An 18,322-nucleotide genomic window follows, 5' to 3' on the forward strand; every position below is an offset into this window, starting at 1 on the left:
ATCTGGTACTTGTATTGGATAGCTACAGATATAGAAATAGAACACAAGATATGTCAACCCTTTGGCAACAAATTCTCATCCACATCACACCTTATGTCCTCTCCTCAAAACACCAGGGAAAAAAACCTTTTGCAGCCTGATCCAGCCCTGACAATCTCCTGCACTTATTTAAAGGGTCAAATATCCAGTCAGAGACTACATAAATAAATAAAGATAAATATTAACATACATAATAACGTTGTTAATGTTGAGATGTTACACTCGGTGGCATATTTTAGAAAAGATGTTTAATCAGAAAGAATAAATGAAAAATAAAAGGGGGGAGTTGGCTAACTTGTCCCAAGTGGGCCATGCAAGCTGCCTAAGGGACTTACTCCCCTGACTTACTCCTACACACAAGCACACCTATGGAGCGCACTGTACTATGCCACTTTATGATTCACAGAAAATGTGCCATAATGTGCCAAAGGAAAGTGCTTTTTTCACGGGAAGATAAATCGCTGAAAATATGGTACATGAAATGAATATTTCAACGAATATTGGATTGTTTCGGTGGATGTCCTTTAAAAGTGTCTAAAATGTTTTTTCTCTGCTGGCCCAGTGCACAGCAACACATATCTCTGCTAGTGTGCTGGTGTTTCCGGCCACCTCTCTTAACTGGCAGCACGCTGATCTGAATCAACATCAAGTAACACACCATTATGCATGACTATACAACCCCACATCACATAACCCGAACTATCCCTTTAAGTTGGGGCTAAACCCCAATGTTTACAATGTCTGGCTCCGCCTCTGCTATAGTAGATGACAGTAAAGGCCTTTGTATACCTGTAATTTTTTATAATTTGGTCTCTTTGAGCATTCTGGATTTGATTTCAATAACAGATGAATGATCAATTATCTCCAATCTCATGGTGCAACACAAAACTTGTGTTCATATTTATCTACTAAAACAGTTTTATAAATAAATGTCATTCTTAGATTAATAAAATAAATAAATAAACAAAACAAAAAAAAACATCTAAAAAACATACAAAACATTAAAAATGCCCCCAGATGAATACACACATATATATATACACATATACATGAGTAGGCTGAACGTACTTAGTAAGTGCACAGTTTCCCACAGGGATTAATAGAGTAAATCAGTTTCTTCACTGTATTTATCATGCAGTGAGGCCGTTCCATTGATCCAGTCCGCTGCTTGCCCACACTCTGCAATCACAGATCTATATGTCACACGCACGCAGTACCCCGGGCTCTGGTTATACTGCTGAGTAAATCCGTATGCTTTGTAATCTGCGAAACTGCACGCTCCAACAGACCAGCGGACCCTTTTTTTCCTTCTCTCATTCCAGACGAAGGGGCGGAAACGACACATTTTCAACACAAACCGCGACGTTATAACTGTATATCTGCAAGACAAAGCCAAACGTGTTTTATTTCGGTTCGGGTGGAACTTTTAAAACCGGTTGAATTGTAAGTCATTGTAAGGTGAGTTTAATTTTTGTCTCCCCTCCTCCCTCCAAAAGCGTCAAGTACCGTGAGGCGCTTCTCAAACGTGTTGTGTCGTTTGATTGTACATGAGTCTTAACGTTAGCTATCCTTATGTGCATATTTTCAATGGGGGCGTGAGAATCACATCCGCGCTTAGTTCGGAGACACGTCTCACATTCAGAGTGATCATCAACAATCATTATAACCGACAGGCATGTATGTTACATTAGTTGCTAACGAGAAAGCAATATGGAGGAGACACCAGCTAGCTGCAAACTGTGCGTCCCTTCGAGGCTTTGTCGTGCAGTGGTTTTTTTTTTCTTTTTGCAGCTAACGTTAGCAGTAAAAAAAAAAATCCCCCTAAATTGAGAATGCATGGTTGTTTTTTTACACTACGACAATGTATAGTAGGAGTATTATTAGCTCAGCATTTCCACACTGAATGTTTCATGCTTCTGAGCAGTCGCCAGGTGTTGCAAACCTCTTGTTGATGCTGGCAGTTTTAGACACGACCACAAACACCTTACAGTCTTGCCACCGCTGTGTTATCAACAATAATACTGAGGTGTCCACCTTGTGCAATTACCTTGTTGATGTTGACCTATAATATAGTCGGTGAGGGTCATATTTTCGCACTCCAGTCAAGACACGCTTGTAACACTTACACCTCCCGCCCCCCCCATGCAGAGATATAGAGTTTTCATGTCATAAGGTACATGGGTAACTTCAGGTAATGCAGATTAGGCAGTCTTTTGAAATAGAAACCCGTAATTGAGACAATATCAAAGCCGAAAAGATTAGTTCACTAATCAATTAGTCGATAAATTGAAAAATAATCAGAAAGTGATTTGTTGATTATTCATCTCAGTCATTTAACAAGCAAAAATTAATAAGTAGTGTCAAATATTCAGCGATTGCAGCCTCTCAGCTGAGAGGATTTCCTCTTTTTCTTAGTCAATTATAATTTTAAATTAAATATTTTTGGATATTTGGGCTGTAAGTCACACAAGACGGCTCTGGGATGCTCTAGGCATTTTTGACAATTCATAAAACGTCTCATAGACTGATCGATTAATCAGAAAAAAGAAATTGATAATGAAAGTAATCGTTAGTGCCAGTCCTAGACAAAATCTGCATACACATAATGGGCAATAAAGTAATGAAAACACATGGATTGCTGGTAATATGCATTGCCTCACATTGTCACCCTTGTATCTTTTCAATAAATCCCATTCTCCAATGCTGTTTTCTCCTCTCTACCACATTGATTCCCGCTTGCTTCCATCATGCAACAATCTTGACGTTGACCAGGAACCTGCTGGTCCCCAGGTCTACCTGATGAGTATGAGCCTGACTACAGAACCCTCTAACGATGGTCCCACTGTTACGGAAGGTTTTATATATCATTATTTTCTAAAATAAATTTCTCTGTATCACTTGTCCTTGTGCGTGTCAAGAGTCACGGAATGGATAAAGTAGTATATGTCAACTAAAGTGGCACTATGAATGTTTGTCATCCATTTGAAAGTGAACTCAGCAAAAGTGTTTTCCATTCATTTGTGAACCAGAGTAACATGTGTCCCGCACAAATGTGAACATCTTAAACTCTGCCACTGAATCATAACACCTGCAGGCAATAAGAGCTTTCAGTTTCAAGGCTCAGCAGTTGTTAAAAAGCAGGTGTCTCTAGGGACAGTGACAAGTGATCTGCCAATCACTCCTGTTTCTAACCCATCAGAGAGCAAAATGACAACAGCTGAGAAGAAGGACAAGAAGGCAGATGATGTTGCAGAGGAAGAGGAGGAGGAGGAAGAATATGTGGTGGAAAAGGTCCTGAATCGGCGGGTGGTGAAAGGGAGAGTAGAGTACCTTCTCAAGTGGAAAGGCTTCTCTGAGTGAGTGAATTTGGGGAGTTGTTGTAAATGTATTTTTAATTTTAAAAGTAAATAAATTCATGGGAAGTCCTGACATATTCTGGTTTACTTATGTCACATCATCCACTCCATCTTTTCTTCTCATTATCTTTTTTATTCAGTCCTCTAAATCAAAGATATTAATGTTATGACAAATAATAGAAAGAAATAGCTGCATATTTAACAGGTGACTAAATGTATGAATTAAATACATAAATACTGTATTTTTATGTACTGATATCTGCAGTGAAGATAACACGTGGGAGCCTGAAGATAACTTGGACTGTCCAGATTTGATTGCAGAATTTCTGCAGTCCCAAAAATCAGCGCACGATGGAAAGAGAAAGGCGGCCGGAGAAGCAGAAGGAGACGACAGTAAATCAAAGAAGAAAAAAGATGATGTAAGTTCCAATTCTTTGTTTTTGTTTGAGTCTGCAAATTTTAGTTTCTATTTATTTTATTTTATTTTTTTTTGGCACAGTTAAAGGGTTGAAGCGGGTTCATGTTCTGTGCAGAGAGCAGCATCAGTGTTGCTTATTTCCCTCGCAACTAAAACCATTGTGTCATAAACATAATAAATAATGCACTGGTGGGAAACAAATGGTGATATTAACTTGCAAAAAAAGTCAGGGTGTCATATTTAGTGTGATGAAATCATGCTGAATCACGTGTTAGTAGAATATTTATGAGAAGATGTTATGCTACAAGATCTCAAACCTGTTTTAATTTTGGCAGTGATTTTTAGATTTTTCATTACTGAGTTTGAAGTTATATAAAAAAGGAATAATCAATGAGTATTGCCAGGTACCATATTGTACTGAGGGTCCTGACACATCTAGTCTGCAAACTAAGAACCAGCAGAGACACAAACGCTCATTAATCACTTTGAAAGTTGCATTTGAACACACCACAAATACTACCCAGCTACCAACAACATGCCTTCATGCTTCACACCTGCGTGGGGACATAACTAGTCAGTAGTCTGTATTTTAATGTTTTGACACCACTATGAATCTGATTAAATAGCCTTCAGTAATAATATGTAATAATAAGTGTAATATGTAATAATGTCTAATAAAAAGTTGCACTGTTAAGTTTTGTTTAGTTTTTCTTTGCTTCGCTCTGCTGTCGTCACCCCATGAAAAGAAAAGAAACAAAAAAACAAAAAAAACAAATCTCTTTTTATCTACCCAACATGACATGAACATTTTCCTGCACAGAGCAGTTTAAAAAGTTGCCAGATAAAAATGGTAAAACACAAACCAGCCACGGTGAGATTGGGGTAGATGAAGAGTTGCAGGTGGCAGTTGTTTGTTATAGTTCAGGTCAACTTCAAATCTCATCAAACATCTTTTTGTTGTGGAAAACCGCTCCTGCAGTTCCCACAACACATTGATCACAGTTTCTCAAGGTTTTTCTGAACCACATGGAAATTCTGGTCTCCATTTCAGCAGGGCCTTACTTTGGGATCACTCGACCAGTTACAGACTCCCCTCCCTCCTCCACACTACACACGCCTCCGTGTGGTCACACAACTTTATAGGAAACTCTCAGGTTGAATCCAAATGTCCGGACTTCCCCGCACTCTCAGACTCATGTCCAGAAAGGCTGTGAATGCCCGAGGCTTTCCCAAATCCACAATTCATCAAGTCCACAAGAGGGCTCAAGTGGACTTTCTACAGACTGGCTTGAGGTCTAGACATCAATGAATGAATTACACACAGTTAATTGCCATTATAGATGTAGTGCCAACACAAGAGAACAACCGTATTTAACAGTAAAATATTATACAACTACAAATTATTTTGATCATTATTTAAGCAAAAATGTCAAAACATTTCCTGGTCCCAGCTTCTCAGATTTGATGGTTTTCTTTGTCTTATATGATACTACACTGAATGTCTTTTGGTTCTGGACAGCTGGTCGGACAAAACAATATATTTTCAAGACATCACTTTGGGTTGTGAGAACTTATAACAGGCATTTCTCACAATTTTCAACGTTTTAATGACAACCAATGAGAGAAAATAATCAGCAGCTTTATCGATAATGAAAATAATTGTTACCAAAAGGGATGCATTAAAAATCATTTAAAAAAAAAAACACACTTAACACACTGCAGCTTAAGAGGACAGAAACATAGACAAAAACAAGAATAAAACATTTATCTCTTTGACAACATGTAGGCAGCATTTAGAAAATAACTGCACAGAAATAAAAGGCAGATGCCAGTTCAAACTCTTATGCCTGAAGTCTGCCAGTGCACAAACGATGGGCATTTGGATTCAGTTTCAACATATGCAAAAAGGCAGGACATTCTTTTTATGTTCATCAGCATTTGGATCTCATAGATTTCTACAGACAGCTACACACATCCTTCAACATTCATGTCCCAAATATTTTCTTTTACAGCAGCTTCCCCCCAAAGCCCCAAGCAAATGTGGCATTCCTCAGTTTGTTTTAAATTCCGCTCCCAGCCATAAAAATACAGCAACCGTGACATACTGTAGGTCGTTTGTATTTATGCAAAAATGTTGTTTTGCGATTGACTGCAGTTCTTATTTTGTTCTTTGATCCTCAGACAGAGAAGCTAAGGGGCTTTGCTCGAGGTCTGGATCCAGAGAGGATTATTGGTGCCACAGATTCCACAGGAGAACTCATGTTCCTCATGAAATGGTTTGTGCGCAGTGTATAGCACTGTTAACTACTGAAACTATAACACCAGTGGCTGAATAACGCCGCTTTTTGTTGTTTGTCCAGGAAAAACTCTGACGAAGCTGACCTGGTGCCGGCGAAGGAGGCCAACGTAAAGTGTCCGCAGGTGGTCATCTCATTCTATGAAGAAAGACTGACTTGGCACTCGTATCCCACAGAGGACGAGAAAAAGGACGAAAAGAACTAACACAGGGCGAAGGGGCAAAGAAAGAAAACTGTAGTTTTGAACTTCATTGTATTTGGAGGGGGTGGGGGTATGAGGGGCGGAGACAAGCAAGACACCATTGGACTCCCATTTGTCTGTTGGTGTAGTATCACTCATTTGATTCTACTTTTATCTGGATATAATCTAAATGTATATATGCTTCAGGTTTGCTTGACAAAACCCTGTCCATTTGAACTGTAAAACAGTGTTAATTTTCAGTATCATTCCAGTTTGAAGAGTCGCCTGACTGTTTCTAACATGCGGTCCAGTGCTCCGTCATCTTACTATGACATCGTATCAGTGAGGTGATGTTTTTATTTCATCCGTGTGCCATTTTCCTTTTTGCCTGGTTCATTGGTGCTTTTGACGGGCAAAACAAAATTTTAGCTGTTTACTTAGGACTCGTTTGGTGTACGATCATGAAGTCTTTTCAGTGATTAATTTGGTCACTGTTAATCTTTGTAGTGTTTTTCATTATCATGTCTTGCTTGTCAGTTTTGGAAAATAAACCACTTTTTGTTACCGTGCTGTTTCATGGTGGTGTCGCTCTTAAAATAACATGATTATTACTAGTAGGGCTGCAACTGAGAGATTAATCTCTCAGTCGTTTTGCTCATCCCAGTGGCTGAGACTTTATCAAATGTCTTGTTTTGTTCTACCGACAGTCAAAAAACTTAAATATTAAACTTACTCTCATGCAACACAAGGATAAGGAACACATTTTCACATTTGAGAACCTGGAAACAGCAAATGTTTGGTATTTCTTGCTTAAGAAATTACTTGAACAGTTGTTGCTGATTTTTCTTCTGTCAATCATCTAACTGAATAATTGGCTAATTGTTGCAGCTCTATTTACCCAGTTTTGCTTATTCATGACCCTGAGGCTTTTTGTGTCATCGGATATACTTTGCAGATTAAAACTCCACAAAAATCTGAAACATGGACCGATGTTAAACCACTAAGTTGTCTGGACCGAGCCCGTGTCGTACAGTACGACATGAACCATTCATGACAACTAGAACACAAGAGTCACAGGTGAAAATAAAAACACTTTATTAATCAATAAAAACAATTCTTGATTGCCAGCAAATATCTCAAAACAGGGAACTACATCCAAACTCAAAGCAGTGGGTGAGACTGTTATGGAGACATTTGACAAACTTCATAAATCATGACAAACACAAAACATGAAAATATTTACATAACAAGACAGACAAAAAAAAGTGCACTAAGTAGTAGCAGTACTAAATAGTTGGTGTTGCACTGGGTTACACTGAAGTGAATGTTAACCAGAGTTTCATGCCTGAAGATCACATGTAATGAGGACATTTCTCCTTTCAAAAACAAGTTTTTTTGGACATCATAATGTTGCGAGTTCTGTTCAGCCTCTTGTAAATATTCTAGCCTAACTGCTATCTCAGCTGCAACAACTGACCTATTTTTGTTTTTTAAATTTTTTTTAATTTTTTACAGAGGGTGATGTAACACATGTACTGACGAACTTCATTCAAATAGACAAGTAATAGCACTTCTACTTTGAGAACATTTTTCTTCAGTTCTCAAAACCTTTTTAAAGTGAAGATAATGATATCGTGAAATAAAGGCATTCAAATCAAAGTGGCCACAACACACACCATCAGTTCACGCATCCAAGTAACTTTTATCTCATGTAACAACTCGGCTCACTTTGTTATCAACACAAAAACTTAAAAACATAGGACTCATAATAATTTAAGCCAAACAACTCGGCTTTACAGCAGTTTAAAAAAAATCGCCTCAAGTGGCTTTCAATTGGGTAGCGTTGGCAAATAAGTTACTTAAAAGGGATATCGCTACACCACAGCGACAACTGAGCCTGTTTCAAGTTAATGCTTAAAACGGGGCATCCAAGAGGAGAAAGAAAACCAACAGATAATCCATAGCTTTGATCTGTAACAGCCTGGAGTCGGTGGTAATCGTACAGTACTCTCTGGAGCTCCGGGCTCATCACAATTTCTTTAAATTCTCTTGTGATTACAGGCTTTCAAAAATCAACAAAGAGGGTGTAGACTTTTAATGTAAAGCTGATGTGGCTAGACCTATAACCTTGCTTATACTACAGATTATGAACAGTTAATAAGAGCCTCTCCTTAACGCAGCTCCCGTATTTAAACCTGCAGCGAAGGAATAGCGACAGACACGGCAAAATGCATATAGCCAAGCCTTTTAAAGACAAATTACAGTGCTATGTATAATTTATAAGGAAGCTGATACATTTTGCAATGCAGTGTGCCTCCTCCCTAAAAAACATCCATCTCCTCCTCTCACAGGACTTCACCTCCAGGCCTCTTTTTAGCAGCGGCCGACCCGGGAACACAACAGCCTCTGACTCGTTCTCATCTCAACATCCTCCTCCTTCCTCCTCCTTCATCAAACCCAATCTCTTCAGGGCCTTCTGAACTTAGATGCCACTCACAAACTGCCTCAAAAACTGGGAATTTGTTACACAAACCTACAGAATCAGAGTGCAGTGTTTGAGCATTTAAGATGTATTCAGATTGAGTGAGGTGCACCATACAACCTTTGGTTAGTATCGGTGTTAATGGCATCCTAAAATGATGGACTTCCTTTAACCTTTGGTATCTAAACTCTCACAACCATCGACGCTGTTCTTTGCCTGAAGATTTGCAACTTAAAAGCTTCAGTGACTATGAAAATCACTAAAAGTCTCCAGGGTGGGATGTGAGCTGATAGTCCTTTAAAACCTTCAGTGCATAGGTATTCCAACCATCCTTGTTGACAGTGTTCTTTTACTCCCACTTTTCTCGGTACCAGTCCCTTCTTTTACCCTACAAATCTCCATCCTCAGTGGTTTGGTGCAAAAGGATCAAGAGCAGCTAAAATTTTTCTAATAGCTCTTTTTATGTCCTTTTATATCCCTCTTCTCCTCCTCGCTTATTGTTTTCCCCCCGTCTAAATAATGAAATATCAGTACTCAAACGAAGAGCTACTTCTGCTTCGAAGTTTTTCCAGGAAAAAACATGTAGGAACAGAATGAAAAGGGAGAAACTAATGCAGGAAGAGTAGTCAACAATGCCACTTTTCTACTCACCAGAATCTTCTTAAAGGAAAAAAGGACATTTCTCTTGCATTTGCAGAAATCTTTCTTATTGATTTAGCAAAGTGACAGAATAAACAGCAGTTTGTCCCCCTCACTTCTTTTTGTCTTTCTGTTTTTTCTCGGGCTTACGGTTCTGCTCAGCAGTCGTCATGCCGCGGGGCATGATCAGCACGCTGCCGTCAGCGCTGTACTGGAGCGAGTACTCGCTGGGAGGATAGGGCCGGCCCTCCTCGTCCCGTAGCTGAGTGAACACCTCTTGGTACAGACTCTGCATTTTCTGCTTCATCTGCCGGATGGAGCGGATAAACTCCATCTTCTCCTTGAGCAGCCGGGCCTTGTCGCGCCTCAGGTCTTGGACGCCCTGCTCCAGGTTTATGATGGTGTCCAGCTTGCGCTTGCGGCAGTTCTGCGCCGCCATCTTGTTCTTGCCACGCCGGCGGATGTCGCGGATGAGGGCCAGCTGGGCTTCACTCAGGTGATGCTTGGCTAGAAGCTCGTTGAACTCTTCTACAGGCAGGTTGATGATCTTGTCGTTGGAGAAGGGGATTTTCATGGCCCGGGCTCGGCGTTCATCGCGACTGGAGTGCTTGTCGAGCAAGTCCTGAGCAGGCTGAAGCTTTGAGCTCTGTTTGTCACGTACAGTTTTCTTCCCAGTTGAAATGGGGAGCTCTGGGTGCTCAGTGAACGTAGAGGAAAGCGGCAGGTTGTAAGTATGATTGTGGCTGATGCTGTCAAGCTGAGGGAGGCTGTGGAACTGGGAGGGGTCCTGATAGCTCATACGGCAGAGCTTACTGTATCCGGGCTGATAACCCCCAACAGCACCTTCCTCTGGCTCCACAGTAGCTACCTCAGAGTCAGTGCTGTATCCCACAGCTCCTTCCTCTGAGAAGGTGGCAGATGTTGAGGAGGAAGAAGCTGCAGAGGAACAAGATGTCTCAGAGCTGCTCGGCGAGGCCGGGCTGTGGCTGGAGTCCAGGGAAAGACCAGAATCTGAGTCAAGCTCATCCTCCAACTGGGACGCTTGGGCCTGGCTGAAGCCCTCCTCCATGGCAAGGTCCAGCAAGCTGATCTCATCCAGCATGGACTCCTCCAGCAAGGTGCTGAATGGATCAGGCAGGATAGGTGTGGATGTGATGTTGCTGCTGGAGCTGTTAATGTGAGGTGGGAGAAAGATCCCAGTCAGGTTAGTAGCTCCAAATGTGGAGTTGATGTTGGAGGAGTTGCTGGAGGAAAGTCTGAGCATGGTGGTTCTTGGGGTGATGCTAACAGAGTCCAACTGCGGGCTGAAAATCTGGGGGAAGTCTTGGCTGCAGCTGGGGAGGGAGGCCTGGTGAAGACTGACATCCTGGTTTATCGGTGTTGAGCGAGTAGAAAGTCCAAAGTTTCCCGCAGTGCTGGACTCGGTTGTCTCACTTGTGCCACTAACACTGCTGGAGTTGGTGGGGAGCGAAGTGCTGTTCACTTCCATTGCCTTCGAACAGGAAGATTTTGTTAAGGGAAATCTTCATATATTTCTCAAATTATAAGGCACATTTTTGTGCAAAATAATTATGAGACAAATCGCTATTTTCCTTTTCTTTAAAAGGCTAAATTATTTGACTCATTAAAGTGGCCATTTTTTCATACTTCCATAACAGCTTTTACCCTAAAATGAAAGACTTTTCATAGTGATTTTTATTGCTATTCTAAAAACACTTGACGCTTTTGTTTTGGATCTAATTTTGTCAGTTTTCACATAAGAACTACTATCAAGAGGATGAAAAATTACATCTCAAGATTTGAAGATGCTGAATTTTAAAAAGAAGGGACATACTTGTAGCTCCATGATGGCCATGATGTCTTGCCACTGCTGCTCCAGGTCTAACTGAGGCTCTGCTGCGGGCAGCTGTGGTGCCAGAGGGAGGCCCTGAGATGTAGAAGGAACTTCTTCATTGGAAACTGCTATTTCTGGGGTGACGACTGGAGCTGGAAACTGATTGAAAACGTTAAACACATTAATAAAAACACTGATAATTTTACTGTAGTTTTTCCACATCAAATAATATAGTAATAGGTTATTATGCTCTTACCTCAGATTCTTCTCCAAAAGGGAAAGTGGCCTCCAACAGCCTCAAACATTCTTGTAGAGACAGTGAAGTCTGTGAGCCAAGACCTGGGAGCTGGGTAACGACAGAAAAGTGGTGTATTAGTATTATATGAAGTACTGATTCTTTTAAGGTGCTTTCACACCTGCTCATTAGATACATCGTTGTGTTTTAATTAATGTCTGGTTTATGGTCACACTGACTTTTTACAAAGGAACCAAGAGTTGGAAGCATGAAGTCATATGGACTGACAGGTAACTCTTTTCTTTTTAAATACAACCTAACGAAAGGAAACACAGACACATACATAAGACAAAATGAAAACAGAACAAAATGCTCCAAAAACAAACCATGTACCATTCCCCTTGACAATAACTCATATGAAGCACATTCCCTGGGTGTCCAATAAAAGATATAGATACATTTAATCAACATGCAAGCACGTTCCTAAAACAGAGGAATTAAAAAATTTAAAAAACAACAACAAAGACACTAAACATTTTATACAGCCTTTATAACATACACTCTCAGCAACTAGATAAGCTGTTTCCATGAAATCTAGCAGGTTACTCTGAACTCTATAACATTTCATAGAGGCTTTCCTCAAGTTATACATAATTCTTCCAAAGGGAACCACACTGATACAGAGAGGGGACTGACAGGTGACAGTTTTGGGGACTGTCCAGCATCATCAGCTGTGCAACACGAGCCCACGTGCTGCCCTTTACTGTGTGTTACAGTTGGCTATGGGTGTATTTATCTTCTCTGGTGTCAAAAAGAGCTGATGAAGAAATAACTGATTATGAGCATTATTAGCCGGGAGTGCCACTGAACTTTGTATACCATAATAGTGCCAAAAAACAGGCTATTTGTAGCATAACATTATGGGAGCATAGTTACTGTGTTTCACTCAGTTTTAAAAGGAGAACAGCTACAGTACACAGAGCAGGACACAAGCTCAGGCTCATTTTCACTTTCTGATTTATCAGGAAAACTCCCTGCACTCATGTGATGATGTGCTGATCTTATATAAATATAGGCTACACAACGCTTATGGACTTGCTAAGTCAGAGGAGTTATTTTGGGAACCCCTGGTTCCGTATTTCTGGAAAATTCCCAGTCATTTTTCCCATGGACAATGTTACGTTACTCACAGTTGGAGCACATCTACAGCTGGGATCAGCATACAACTCTTCTGGTTAAATCATCAGTACAAAAGATTAAACAACTGCGTTCGAAAATATCTGGTTATTTGATCAACAGTTAAAGGCCTGTGTACATAAAAACTGAGGCAGACGTGAACTACAACTCCCGATGTGCATTAAAGCAAGAAGCATCCAATCACAGAGTTACATGCAGAAGATAAAAGTGATGAGAAAACTTAATCAGTTCGCTTTAAAATTCTGGGCCAATTTTGGACGAATTAAACAACAATGGTGCCGTATTTTGTTAACGACTGCAACGATGAAGAGTTTTCAATTCACTGCTGCTCTTATTCACACCTCTAACTGGAAACTTATGGGTATTGTAGTATTTAGACCTTCCATGATGCTAGAATTTTGGATAAAATGTGATTTCTTAGTGATGAAGCTGAAGCAATTAAAACTGGAGGCCATAGCATAAACCTATTGGATCGGGGAGTGTCCCGTGTTTCTATGTTCAGTAACATTGAGGATATCGCTTTAAGTAAAAACTGAAATGGGAATACAAAATGGGGAAAAAACACTTCTGAAACCAGTGGCATCACACACTTCACAACCCTATACAGGTTGTGAGATCCCTCTCTTAACAGTTTTTGATGAGCAGATGGATTCAATGGTAGTTTAGCTTATGAATTCAAGCTAAAATCAGATCTCTTCTGTCAAACCGCACCAGAGTCTGCTTGGATGTGGGTTGGTGCTGTTGTTTAGACCACACCAGGGTTCGATTGACAGCTTTCACACCAGCCCAAACGAACTGAAGACAATGGGCTAACACTAGATTTTGTGTGTAACCACACAGGATGTGTATGCTGCTGTATGTGACAGCATCCATCATTCTGACAATCCTGTTTCCAAATCTCACGGTCCTTGTTGCTGTTTTATGTCTTAATAAAAGTCTATTTTACTTATGTGTCCTAAACAGACCTAAGTTTTTACATTATTAATATTTTGTACTGTTGAAAAATACTCTGTGTATTGGCCTAGTTGATGCTCAACTACTGTGGTCACTGTTCTAATACAATATCAAAAGGAGAACAGTTTTTAAAGCCTGTGCTTCTTAATCAGAAAAACATTACCGATGCCACAGATACCATGAATACCACAGATACCAGCACTGGATGTGGTGCAAGTGTTTTCATGATTACATTGATATGTTACTGGGTCTGGAGATTCTCAATGACCAGTGGTCCACTGAAAACTTCACTTGGATGTTAATTCCTGAAATAAATGTAATGCAGTTGTAAAGCAACTTGTTAAAATCAGCTTGTGTACAGCTTTTTAAAAAAGTGTCTGCATCAAACTGCAACAGCTTCATTTTCTTTATCTCACTTTTCATTATCTGAGACCTAAGTCATCGACACGAGATGACACTATTATACGCAAACTGAGCAATTTTATGGTGAATCCTTTTTCTCAGTCCACACTGTTTTAGTTGAAAATGAACTACTTGGAAATATCTCCACGAGTAAAACCTCATTTTCAGTAGGGAAAAAAAAAATCTTTTATCACCAGTGTGCAGCTCCCAGGTTTCCATTTTGTTCTTATGAAGCATAAGGCAGTAAAATGTACCACCTCCCACTGGACAAAACACTAGGATATGAAGATCCGTTAAGTCTACCAACCTGCTCTGGAATACTCTCTCCAGTCTCCCCGTCCACTGGCTGCGCCCCTTGTAGGTTTACTCCATTTCTCCAGCTCTCCTGTTCCTCATTCCCGTCTTTGTTCTCCTGTGGGTTGGGCTTCTCCTCCTCACTCTCCTTCTGACGGTTGCTGTAGTTGAACACTTCTCTCCCTGCTCCAAGGTCGATGTCCTGTCGCCATAGGATGTCAATCAAGTCAATGTCCTAGAAAAACATATAGCAACCATTGAAAAATGGCCCTGTAGAGAAAAGTTACTTTAATAACCATGTATTGGGTAGGCATTTACTGTACTGAACTCTAATTCATTTTTATAGCTGAAAATATTTACTTTTTTATGTTAATAAGCTAGCACTTATACTGTTTATCTTTTATATAAGCAGTCTGGCTTTTGATTCCATTCGAGTGGGTTATTTTAGAAGGAGAGAGGCAGATCATGTAACAGAAATATGGTCAGATGATGTAACCATGACATACACACTTTGGCATGGTGGTTATCATGTGATCAGATAGAAGTCTCGGTGTATTACAGCACAAGAATGACCCATTACTCCACTGCATCAATAAAGCCATTCTTTGCAAGTTTTCTAAAGTAACTTAGATAAAAGACAAATAGAGAAAATAACCACTAACAATAAACTACTATACATAGAAATGTTGCTAATATATAACAACTAAAAATAGCATAGCTATCGTTTCTTTGGTGCTGTTTTAAGAGAGTAAATTAAGGAAGATAACTATTTGCTGTGCATTTAAAAGTTACACTCTAATGGACAACATTAAATGTGACCAGAATCACAGCTGTAGTCAATGTGACTCAACTGGTTTGACTAAAAATATCTGACACTGATAGAAAGACCAGGGGTGTGGACCAGGAAAGATACCAGTGTGTAATTTTACATAAACTGGGTTTATACTTTTTGCATTTTTTGGAACATGCTTAACTTGTGTTTTATGCTGACGAAACAAAAATTTTACTGAAACTTATTTACAGTAAACAACACTATCAGATTGATTGTTATGTTGTCATTAGGCAACTTACGTGAAGAAAAACTTGAATTTTTCTGAATATGTAATTGATTTTTGTTTACCTGGAAGATTAGTTAGGACATTCAAAACATGTATTTACAACCTAACATTTGAATTCTCACTACTGGGTCTATTTTAACATGAATATGATCAAGCATGATCAAATCCTGGTTTGGGACAGTGTTGAACAACTGTCACAAGGAGGTGTTTGCCCCCTCCTTGAAACAGTTGCTTCCCAGGTGTTAGCTGCAGTACCTCTTTGGTGAGGTCGTCATTGCCATCCCTGCTGCCCTGCTCCTGGTTGCCCTCGAGGGCCACAGCTCCCAGGCTGCTGTCCGCTGCGTTCAGGTTGTACGTGGATTCAGGTGCTCCACTTCCTCCCCTCATGGCCGGGGTAGCGTCAGGGTTGTCAACGTCCTCTAGGCCGGCCCCATTGTCCAGGGTAATGCTGGGGCTGGACTGGCTGCTGGCGGACACCACAGTCTCAGAGTCACGATGCACTAGCCAGGTGTTGAGCTCGGTACTGGGCACAGAGAGGCGATCCAGCTGGCGCACCTGGTTCAGCAGCCGTCGAGTAGTGAAGAAATGGTCGAGGTCCACACTCTTTGGATGGATGCCATAGCCGTCCAGCGTGTTGCGCAGGTTGTGAAACTGTGTCTGGGTGTAGGCTGAGCTAGGGCCCAGGATGATCTCTCTCAGTGGGGGTAGCTGATTGCTTAGATAGGTGTCAACGTCCACCCGCACCCCAATGAGACTCAGAAGGATGGTGAACTGAATCAGGCCCTCTGTGAAGTACTTTTTCAGGTAAAGCATTTCTTTACAAAGGAACAAAAGGTGAAAGTAAAAAATAAAAACAAAAACGGGGCCAACTACCTTGGATCAATACTTCTGTACTAGTACTAGAAGATGGAGATGGATACATGAGCATAAAAAGTGGTTAAAGATGGTGAGGGGACAGGGTCTTCAACAGGATTCTGTAAGTTTAAAAGGCATTTAGGATCCAAGATGGGGTTTCCACTTCTGCGAGTCCAGTTTGTGCTCAGAGCTTTGTTCTTCATAAGGTTCTCATCTTCCCATTCCTGACAAAAGTAAGACATGACATTTTATTGCTCTGCTGCAAACTATATTACATCAACATTATAATCGCGCTGCTTTCAGCCCTGAGACACACAAGTCTTACCTACCTACATTTGCATTAAGCACATGTTAATAAAATTAAAAAGAAATCAGGACTTGCTAGCCCACTGCAGCCACTCCATCCTCCCAAGACTAGAGAAGTGATGTCGGCTCGCACCGCGCAATGCCTTTTTCATTCTTGAAAATTCAGCAGACAAGAGATGATGAACACACAGCTTTAGTAGGCATCACCCCACCCTTGACAGGACAACTACTTCTTGTGGGTGCTGCTGAAGGTGAATGAGGGAGTCGAGAAAGCTCGCTGGGCTGGCTAGCACACGCACCAACGACAACGTTAGGTGGCGGACAGGGTCCCTCCCTCCTCTTCGCCGCTTACGACGTTAGCTCTGAGGCTACCTTGTGTTTTGAGAGCCCGGCTACAGCCATTATACACGTATAATGGCCTTGTTGGCAATAATAAGAGGTGTCGCCACATCAGCTAGTCAACTTGCATCTCTGTTTACCCTAAAAAGTGACAGGTACCTCTACTGGCATTTATCTACTGGCATCAAACAATCTCCCTGGCAACAAGTGGTGAAAAGGTGACTGACAGTTTATTCAGCCATTCATAGGACTCAAGCGCGGTGACGACACATGACTCCAGCCAGTCCAGCCAATAAAAATACACCGTGGGTGGGGCTTGAAGAAAACTCTAAATTACTATTGGAAGTCTGACCCTACACGGTGCTAGCCTCGTTAGCTAGTTTGCTGCTAACTACCGTAACAATTCAACTACTTTGAAAAGTAACTTAAACAACACACTCTGCGATGTCCATTCATTCGCACATAAATACTTCTTATTAATCTACGGGTCCGCTAACGTTAGCTAATACCACGAATCAGTGCAATCCATGTAGCGGCTTGTAACGCATTAGTTAATTGAAAACCTCTTGATTTGGTACTTACGCATGAACTGTGTCTCCATGCCCAAAAGTCCGCTATCAGCTAATGCCAGGATTCAAATCCTGTTTTCATTAAAAGTTCCACAGTGCTGCCCGATTTAGCCTTTCCTCACTGAATGGCCCACCATGACTTGCAAAATTGCTAGCTGGCCCGGCTAGCCTAGCAGCGCCGCTTGACACCAAAACACGCTTTCACACTGAGCATGCGTAGAACATTCTAGTGGCAAGCTTTCATCAGCTTTCAGCACGAGTAATATTAAACATTTTATACATATTTTATACCAATAAACTCTAATTTTTTAAAAACATATTCAGTCGGACCAGCCGCTTGACTACATTTTATTTATTCCAAACAAATTTTAAAAAGCCAGCGGTGGAAATCCTTTACTTCCCAATACAATGTAAAAATACTCAGGACTACAAGTAGATAACTACATTAAAAAAGTATTTCATTAATATAATCAGCACACTGTGATATAAGCATTTTCTTTTTATATATTTCCTTATAATGCACATTAATCAACATCACTGTAAAAGTGCCACTATTAGCCAAAAGTTAAGTAAATTTTTTTTGTATCCTCAGTATCACATTGAAATATTTTTCCTCAAGGGGCGTGACAATCTGTAGAGCAATGTTCCTTGGCAAGATGTTAAATGAGCCATTAATACCATACATGTAAAATCATGACACAGAACTATAGGATAAGAAGCTTAGAATGCATGTACAATGCAGGCAGTAAATATAAAACAATGTTAAGCTAACAATAAATTAGATTACAGATGATAAAACCAGAAGGGACACAGTCTGACGAACACAGACAAGAAGCCAACCAAATGAGAGCAGATAAGGCAAGTATG

At 40.5% G+C, this 18,322-nt stretch overlaps 2 protein-coding genes across 5 annotated transcripts; one reads left to right on the top strand and one right to left on the bottom strand.

Annotated features, from left to right (window-relative positions):
- The first annotated feature begins 1,334 nt into the window (after window positions 1–1,334).
- On the top strand, window positions 1,335–6,856 carry cbx1 (chromobox 1). Of its 2 annotated transcripts, none has more exons than XM_022742481.1 (6): window positions 1,335–1,497; window positions 2,812–2,893; window positions 3,239–3,395; window positions 3,661–3,814; window positions 5,995–6,089; window positions 6,174–6,856. In XM_022742481.1, exons 2-6 carry the CDS (start codon window positions 2,839–2,841, stop codon window positions 6,313–6,315), a joined length of 603 nt encoding a protein of 200 aa, XP_022598202.1. In that variant the 5' UTR covers window positions 1,335–1,497; window positions 2,812–2,838; the 3' UTR covers window positions 6,316–6,856. The 2 variants fall into 2 exon arrangements, with proteins under 2 accessions (XP_022598202.1, XP_022598203.1); XM_022742482.1 differs by having other exon boundaries at window positions 1,335–1,482.
- Window positions 6,857–7,362: 506 nt separating this feature from the next.
- nfe2l1 (nuclear factor, erythroid 2 like 1) lies at window positions 7,363–17,632 on the bottom strand. Of its 3 annotated transcripts, none has more exons than XM_022742486.1 (6): window positions 17,469–17,632; window positions 15,642–16,465; window positions 14,342–14,530; window positions 11,503–11,592; window positions 11,247–11,405; window positions 7,363–10,904 (listed from the first exon to the last, which is right to left on the bottom strand). In XM_022742486.1, exons 2-6 carry the CDS (start codon window positions 16,197–16,199, stop codon window positions 9,525–9,527), a joined length of 2,376 nt encoding a protein of 791 aa, XP_022598207.1. In that variant the 5' UTR covers window positions 16,200–16,465; window positions 17,469–17,632; the 3' UTR covers window positions 7,363–9,524. The 3 variants fall into 3 exon arrangements, with proteins under 3 accessions (XP_022598207.1, XP_022598204.1, XP_022598205.1); XM_022742483.1 differs by having other exon boundaries at window positions 14,342–14,563; XM_022742484.1 differs by lacking the exon at window positions 17,469–17,632 and adding an exon at window positions 16,571–16,643 and having other exon boundaries at window positions 14,342–14,563.
- Window positions 17,633–18,322: the final 690 nt, after the last annotated feature.

Source organism: Seriola dumerili, unplaced genomic scaffold (assembly GCF_002260705.1).
Source record: "Seriola dumerili isolate Sdu_G_001 unplaced genomic scaffold, Sdu_1.0 BDQW01000068.1, whole genome shotgun sequence".
NCBI lineage: Eukaryota > Metazoa > Chordata > Actinopteri > Carangiformes > Carangidae > Seriola > Seriola dumerili.

Coding starts and splice junctions, on each gene's coding strand:
- cbx1 (XM_022742481.1), top strand. CDS start 2,839: ATGAGTATGAGCCTGACTACAGAACCCTCTAACGATGGTCCCACTGTT. Junction 3,396..3,660: donor AAGTGGAAAGGCTTCTCTGA/GTGAGTGAATTT, acceptor TGATATCTGCAG/TGAAGATAACACGTGGGAGC. Junction 6,090..6,173: donor CTCATGTTCCTCATGAAATG/GTTTGTGCGCAG, acceptor TTGTTTGTCCAG/GAAAAACTCTGACGAAGCTG.
- nfe2l1 (XM_022742483.1), bottom strand. CDS start 16,199: ATGCTTTACCTGAAAAAGTACTTCACAGAGGGCCTGATTCAGTTCACC. Junction 11,593..14,341: donor GAGAGAGTATTCCAGAGCAG/GTTGGTAGACTT, acceptor GTCGTTACCCAG/CTCCCAGGTCTTGGCTCACA. Junction 10,905..11,246: donor TGGCCATCATGGAGCTACAA/GTATGTCCCTTC, acceptor TCCTGTTCGAAG/GCAATGGAAGTGAACAGCAC.